This window comes from Zingiber officinale, chromosome 6A (genome assembly GCF_018446385.1).
Source record: "Zingiber officinale cultivar Zhangliang chromosome 6A, Zo_v1.1, whole genome shotgun sequence".
Taxonomy (NCBI): domain Eukaryota; kingdom Viridiplantae; phylum Streptophyta; class Magnoliopsida; order Zingiberales; family Zingiberaceae; genus Zingiber; species Zingiber officinale.
Window position 1 is genome coordinate 85,598,905 of NC_055997.1, and position 8,361 is coordinate 85,607,265.

General features: G+C 36.8%; 1 protein-coding gene across 4 annotated transcripts; it reads right to left on the reverse strand.

The window, feature by feature from the left end:
- Nucleotides 1-1,793: 1,793 nt before the first annotated feature.
- LOC121996789 (dolichol-phosphate mannosyltransferase subunit 1-like) lies at nt 1,794-7,812 on the reverse strand. 4 transcript variants are annotated; one of them, XM_042550903.1, is made up of 10 exons: nt 7,719-7,812; nt 7,566-7,643; nt 6,442-6,596; nt 4,911-5,010; nt 4,783-4,816; nt 4,633-4,709; nt 4,518-4,543; nt 2,610-2,774; nt 2,388-2,502; nt 1,794-2,280 (listed from the first exon to the last, which is right to left on the reverse strand). In XM_042550903.1, exons 3-10 carry the CDS (start codon nt 6,591-6,593, stop codon nt 2,176-2,178), a joined length of 774 nt encoding a protein of 257 aa, XP_042406837.1. In that variant the 5' UTR covers nt 6,594-6,596; nt 7,566-7,643; nt 7,719-7,812; the 3' UTR covers nt 1,794-2,175. The 4 variants fall into 4 exon arrangements, with proteins under 4 accessions (XP_042406837.1, XP_042406838.1, XP_042406836.1 ...); XM_042550904.1 differs by having other exon boundaries at nt 6,442-6,629; XM_042550902.1 differs by having other exon boundaries at nt 7,566-7,803.
- Between the last annotated feature and the right edge of the window lie 549 nt (nt 7,813-8,361).

Here is an 8,361-nt window from a genome sequence, read left to right on the forward strand (position 1 = left end):
TCCAAGTGAGTCAAGGAATATCGCAAGTTGGCAAGAGGAAAGTCCTAACTGCGGTTAAGCAAGAGAAAAATCCAAGTGGGTCAAGCAGGATTGCACATGGTGATCCGAAGTCCAATAGAAAGTTGGCATGAAATGAATAGTTCAAGTGGATCAAATGTTGATTGGACACTTAGTGAAGAAGTCCCAACATGTCACTGTTAACCGGATGTTGGGCAAGGAAGCCCTACACTCAGGTTAAGTGAGTTAGGGTTGGGCAATCGATTGAGTAATCGATTGAGCCAAAGGTTGATTAGACACTTAGTGAAAAAGTCCCAACAAATCACTATTGGCCAGATGTTGGGCAAGGAAACCCTAGACTCGGGTTAAGTAAGTTAGGGTTAGACAATCGATTAGGTAATCAATTGGGCCTAAGCCAATCAATCAGGTGATCGATTGGGCGTTGTTCTCTCGAGAATAAAGAGGCGCTAAATTGATTGGGTAATCGATTTAGCCCTTTTCAATCGATTGAGTAATCGATTGAAGTGGGGTTTTTCGTGAAGCATAGTATTTTACTATGCTGAATCGATTGGAAAAGTGCCCAATCGATTGGGAGAAGCTCGCGACAAACAATGAGCTTCTGAATCGATCAGGTGATTGATTAAGCCACGTGAGATGATCGATTGGGAGAAGTTCGCGAGCGTTCAGTGGACTTCTGAATCGATTGAGTGATCGATTAAGAAACCTCGTAATCGATTGACTAATTAATTAAGAGAAGGAGAAAATAACCGTTACAAGGTTTGAACTGCTGGCTTTGCTTGGATTTGGCGTGACAATTGATTGGAGATAAAGCCAATCGATTGAGAACCCTAATCCGTAGGAGATAAAAGCGTTCGAAGATTCAAATAAAAAACTCTTCTTCTCCACTCTTCACCGCTGATTCTTGGAAGATTTAAGAGAAGTGTTGTTGCATTTTGAGTCTATAAGAGGCATTTTGAGTAACAAGAGATCAAAAAATGCAAGGTTTTCATTTATATTGTGCATGTACATCTTGTTTTCATTGTATTCTTAAATGTGAGCTTGTACAAGATTTCTCCACTTGCAGATTGTTTTCGAGAAGTGTTTTTCATAGTGGAGTGTGTGTGCTGCATGGATCTTTAGATTAGTCATCATAAGGAGATGGATACCAAGTAAATCCGGATGTTAACAATGTTTTACGTTTTTCCACTATAACAAATTAACAAGATGAAGCAATTAGAGCTAAATACCTCCTCTAACTCCTAAATATCCTACCAAAATTTTCTAATAAATTTTTTCTTAGAATATACTTTTCATTATTTCAATTCGATCCATTATATGAATTTAAAAATGTTTCCTTATTTTCTTCCTTGCCTATCTCTATGTCAATTCGATCCATTATATGAATTTAAAAATGTTTCCTTATTTTCTTCCCTATCTCTATTTCAATTATACTATTATAAGGGATGCTCAATCAAAGATGATTTTTATACATGATTTAAATTTTATGTTGGATATTTCTGAACATCCACAAAATTCAAACCACTAGTGACATTGAATATCATGCCAGGACTCACCTATGCTGTCCAAATTTACTCGATGGCTAGTCTGTGAAGTCAAACACTCCCCTTTCAAGACTAATTAGATCAAAAACCTAGATATCTGGATTAATAAAACCTTTGATAAAGATCATCATTTTATCCATAATTTAAAATATATGACATCATTATAATTTTACCCTTCCTTTTTTAATGAAATAACTATGACTCCAAAAAGGATGAAAACTGGGCATTTGACAGTTTAAAAGAGAATAGACAGACAGAGAGATTGATTGGAATGAAAACAGCAGTAAACAATGTGAAAGTTATTGTTTATATATTACAACGCAAATAACGAAACTCAAATTTGTTTCTAGTAGACAAATTTATGACAAGAGGAAAAAAAACCACTGGACGCATATCAAAAAGTGTATACTTGAATTCTTCATCCAAGTAGTGTGGAAAAGAAAATGCATCTGCAAGGGATGCTGAGTTTTGACTGTAGATGGCAGATAATAGGTCTGGACAGCGATAATCTAAATCTGTGTTTCTTGATTTTCCAACAGAAAGGTGTGAAACTGAAGTTACGATCAATGCCAGAGACTAAGTTGAAAGCAAGAGTGCTCGCCAATTTGTTCTACGTTTAGGTTGTGAGCAACAGGTACGCCAGACCTTTTAGGTACTGGACTATTTCAGATCCACCCAGTTTTGAGCTTCCATAAATTCTGTCAACGAAAGTTATGGGAACCTTCAATGTAGACAATGCAAAACATTTTAGCATTGAGGCAACATTAAGAAACCTTAATGAAAAACAAGAACGCTTGTTGCATGATAAAGATAAATGGATTATCCTGCCTCTTCAATGTGATAGCCCTTCCTGCTAGCTCTAACGATAATCTCCATCTGAAAGACATATCCTTTACTCACACATGAACTTATGACATCTTCAAAAGCACTCCTCTCGTAAAGCCTGCAAAATATGTTGCACTAGGATTTATGCATGAGCTTAAGGGTAGCAGAAGCTTCAGATGCCAACCAGAATGAAGGAAAGCTTTATTGTGTGTAAATATGAATTACCTAAAGGAACCAGTTAGGTCGGATACACCTGGCCATAGAAGTGTCTGTGCAAGCACATTTGCGCCTCTACTTGTTAGTTTACGCATAAGGTTCCATCCATGCACACCGCCATGTCGGACATAACGGGTTCCTGTAACTATACTTGCACTAGTTTCCATTTGCTTCCTAGTAAATATCATACATCAAAATCCAATTCTGTCAACATTTACTTTTCTTGTTCAGTATCAGACTACACAAATGTGCCAAAAAGTAGCACGCCCCACGAGAATACAAGCCATACGGAATATACGACTGATATGCTAGTAACAACAAATATTAAGTCCAATGATTTAAGAACCAAATGAAAAAAAAGGTTATTTAAGATTTGCTACATAGATACTTTTCAGTCATTCAATTCTATTACAGTCCTAGTGCACTGCAACCTAAAAGTGTTGCTTGATTTTATGATCAACTAGAAAGCACACAACTTTATAAGCTGGTTGTAGAACTAGATTAATAAGAACAGAAATCTGATTCACTTCACTACAAAGAGCTTCTTGATTCCAGAAGCTTGGAATTCCTTCCTCAAAATGCTATATCTCACTCACAGCTGTTCAAATATGCCAGAAGACACTTAAAACGATGGTTTTTCTATTCATGTCTCCAACTGGTGCTACTACCAAGCACAGTGATAATTTCTCACACTTAATCCATCTTGATATATTTTGTATATGATATCTGCAAAAGCTTACTTTCTTACATTACACCAGAAATCAGATAAATGATAAATCAGATTCACCCTTACCCACATGTCATTAACCATACACAAATTGGTTCTACAACCAACCTTGCGTCAAAAAATTTAATTGATGATAGTGGTAAATTTTTTATCAACAAGTCACTGTTGTTGACTCAATTCATGTTAGGATGTCAGTCTATAAAGAACCCATGCCATGACATGCAGATCACATTAGTTAAATTATGATTGACAGCCAAATTAAGACTTGATCATGGTTCCTTAAATACATCACTACATTCATATTTTCCAAAACTGATAATGTGTTCTAACTCCCAAATACCAATTAGTTTACATAAAGAACATATGGCGCACCCTGTTCTTATTTCTTAAATTCAAACCAATTGCCCCCAGGGCTATGGTGCAATGGAAGGACACCCAATTGTCATTCAGGCACCACGGTTCGATTCTCAGCTATGGCGCATTTGTAAGGATTTTTCCTCCAAATGGGACTCGCAACCAAGGAATGTTAGGCTTCTATGCCGTCCACAGCGAGCGCTTCACGATTTACCCTAGCGGCCGGTAGGAAACTTCCGTGAGTCGGGCCAATCGCTCCAGGTTCGACGTTACCTGACCTGGTTAATCATTTTTTTAAATTCAAACCGATTCCCAGTCATGCTATAAACTAATTAGAGCCTCTGTGGTTGATCTCCTAGGCATGAAAACATGTAGCTTTTTCAACATGATTATGTTGCATCTTTTTTTTCCTTCAATTACATTTAACAATGTGAATTCAGCAACATTTTTGACTCCTTTTACCAAAATATTGTTTCCTTGTAAGAGAAAATTTCACCTTGGCAGTATGATGAACAAGTAGGATATAAAAACAATGAATTTGTATGCCATTACCTTCCATGAGGGTGGCATAACTATATCTGTATGTCTCTATTATTGTAATATTGTCTATAAACACATTTACAGAAGTCTGATCTAAAATTCAATTTTCAATAACTATCATTGTAGATACTGGATACTTTGCTATCAATAGCTTTATATCCACTGCCAACTTTCCTTAGTTTTTCTTTCTACAATGAATGTTATTCAGATTCTCCACAAGAAATAAGAGAATTGTCAGTCTCTTTTTTTTTTTTTTTTGAAAAGGTTAAGATTCAAATGCTATGTAAAATCAGTACCTGATAAAGCTGGGCAAGTATTTTGGCTGTACACAAGTAGATGATCATTAGGGAAGTTGCAAGGGAGTGATAAAAATAGTGCAGAAAGTTAATATCAACATAATCAAGCACATACATGGTGGGAGAGATCTGCATCCATGATTATTATGTAATCTCCAGATGCATGATTAAATCCATGAACATAAGCAGTTCCTACACATTATTTACCCATTTAAATAATTAGGCATGAATTTATCACCTAAACCAAAAAGAGTGTCAATCATACCTAGACCAAGCTTCTTTGGCCTTGCGCGTAGTAGCTGACAGTATTGCATTTTACATAAAACGTGTAAACACTGACAACAATCCAAAAACCATTGACTACCATTACTTCAATACAACTAAACTACTCACAATGTGATCTTCGCCGTAGATATTCTGTAGCTGTTTTATGATTTCTTGAGTACCATCAGGACTTCCATCATCCACAATAATGACTTCAAACTCAAACTCCCTGGAAAAAAACAAATAAATATTTACGTCTAGTTCCCTAAACTGACATTTACTAATGGATAAATCAAGATGTTGACCAGAGAAGTGAAAACCTATCAGAATATACAAATCAGACCCCAAGATCAGTTTTGAAATGAGGACATTGATAGATAACAAGTTTTCAGTTTAAAACCACAATAACAAAAAGAAAAGCAAAGGGTAAAAGAGTAAAGAAAGAAAGATAAATAGGCCAAGCAGAAAATAAAATTTCCATGTCACATTAAACTAAACAGAATAACCAAAATTTTCCAGCTAATTTATTTGAAAACATAAGGATTTTAAAGCAATATAGCCTTATAGGTTCTTCAGGATGAAGGAAGCCTTAGAGCAATAAATTTGGATCCACACAACCCATCACTCCAAGACAAATGATGGTAGAAAAATGGTCGGACCACAATGCATGATGCTGCTGGGGTCCGTCCTCGAGGACATTTCATGATAACCGTGGTAGGAAGCCATACCAGCTACTTGCCTTTGATTGAGAAGCAACATTGTTTTCACTAAGTCTTCACATAGACATTTATATCACAAGGTGCATATAGGAAACAACATTTATTTCAGATTGGATAGGAAGAAAAAGTTTAACTCAAAATCCTCAATCTAATTAACTAAAGCTCAATGCCACCAGTGTATTTGAATCTATACAATCTCATGGTATGGCGAGATAGGATGGTCTAAGAATCTCTCTTTTGAGTTTGAATCTTAAACGAGTAAGGTTATTCAAGCAACAGGGGCATCAAATCAACTCATACAAAAACAAGATTGTAATCCAAGTGTGCAGCGGGAAATATATAAGGTCACTTGCTATATTCCTATTCCTATTCCTATTCCATTCCACTTACAGGTGGAATAAAACCTGCCATGCAATCGATTTTGTGGGGAAAAAACACCAGGAATTTCTCATCTTATCTTACCAAGATTTTAAGAAGCACAAGCCAGCAAAATGCAATTGATATTGTATAATGCATATGCAGTATATGGGAACATGTATAAAGTAGATAGAGAAAAATAATTAAATTAACTGTATTGACAACAAGGTATAACAATATGTAACAGTTTACATATACCACATCATATCTCAGATTAATTAATCTGAACCATCCATAATTGACAATTCTATATGTAAAAAAAATATACGAATCTAAGCTATCCATATGTAGAACAATGCATATTATGACATTAGGGAATCAATCACTGAACATTGATAGTATAAGGCTAGCATTGATGATATATTTTCTAAAATAAGTAAACAGACTGTATCAGTTTAGCTTTACTTGAATATCCCAGACATGTGTATGCTTTTCTCAATCTCAACGAGAAGTTATAGACTAAAAAGAACTTTTCTGAGCATGAGTTGAAAAATAAGGAGAGAGTAAAGGGAAAGAAGGCATACTGAAGATGTTTGAAGATAAGGTAGATGACAAGAGCAATGTTGAGACGCTCATTGTATGTGGGGATTATGATGCTATACTTCTTCCTCTTCATTTGGTTAGCTGCTATTATCTTCTCATATTCCTCTGTATCAATCTCCTCCAACTTTGCCATACTCTTTTTTGGTGGCAATAGAAAATGAAAAGAAATCTGAATATGTCAACAATACAAATAATTGATACCAACAAACTATCAACAGCCAATTGCGTACACAGCCCTTTCACCTTTCAAAAGGAAAGAGAATGACATAGGTCACAACCAAACAAAGAAGACTTCGCTAAGTCTTCCATCAAAGGGAGCTTCTAGTGTTTGCTTGTGTAACAAAATAAGTCATTTTTACCTGAATAAAGTTCTCTAGGCAGCTTTGTCAAAGACTTTGACAATGCTTCAGGATTCATTACCACATTGTCTAAAAATCCAAGCAGCACATGGGTGGAAACTTAAGTTAATGCAACTCAACATCCCATCCATCAGTCTATTAAACTAATTCTTCCCTAAATATGGATGAAAACAAATTGAGCTTTGCATTAGTGCAAGAGGCAACTTAGTGCAACAGGATTTTAAGTACCAGTTAAAGTCAGGTAAAAGTGATTTGTATCTGAAGTGACTTGACCAAGATATTAGCACCATAAAATTCAGTCAGGAGGTTTGGCTCAGAGGTTTGGCATGTGAACCCTATGAACAGAATTGAAGGCAAGATGAATTCAACACAAATTTGGCAAGTAGAAACTCTAAACTAATTTTCTATTCTTCTCGATCAAGTTTAACTACTATAGTGTTCTCAATAAATAGCAAGTTACAACATGTAAGCTAATATGCTATTCTTCTCTCTCGAGTTTAACTACTATAGGGTTCTCAGTAGCAAATTCATGTAAGCCGGAAATGAGGCTGTATCTTGAGATGTAATACTCGCTAATTCCTTAATTTAATTGGGTCTATACTCTATTGTTGTATCAAATTAGTTCTTCAAACTTACACCTTTTCTAATTTTCCATTAGGTCTCATTGATCCAGTCTACATGATGATTGAAAAACTAAGAGGAAAGAAAATTACGATTTTTAAGTGAGAAAAAAATTTCTTAGATACCTAATTCCCGGCTTTCGCTTGTTGGGACACACTGGAATCAGGAATCCGGTGGCACGATGCAGTCACTCTTTGCCGGCGCTGCCGGAGAAGATGAATGAGAGCCTAACAATCGAGAGAGGAGGCTGAGACTGATGATGAGCCAGCTCCACCTACCGTCCGGTACCGAAGAAGGACGACCTGTCGCCGCCGTCACCCGTACGAGATCACAAAGAGCGACTTGCAATAAACGATCCCCGTCAATTGCAATTTTGTAACAATTTCACCAAAAAAAAAAAAAACCTGTATATTTACATTATACCACCAAAGTTATGAAGAATTATGTAGAATACCCCCTACGGAGCTTTATGAACATTGGCCCTGGTTTGTTTGACAATTTAACATCTTAACTTAACACGTGTTCTTCTAGTGTACTTAATAAACAGGCTAAACGGGCCACTTCAGTTTCTGATCCGGCTCACGGCCCAAATGTGAAATTGCAGACATGGAGAAAAGTCTTAATTATTTAATTAATAAAGCTATCGAAGGATAACGGAGTCATCGGACGACTTCCAGCGTGTGAAGTGTACGCATAGCTTGATTTCATGCGGAAGCATGCCACTTTGCCCGTGGGGCCACGAACAGTTCGCACCTCGCGTCCGCAGATTTGAAACCTTATCCACTTCGAAAAGACTCGTGGATCCCGCTGGCCGATCCAATGCGCCCCCAGGGTTTTCCTCGACCCGGGGAACTCACGGTGGCACGCCGCGTGTCCGTGACTCCAGATGTGGTGCTTGGAGGTACACGTGGCGAAGCTACA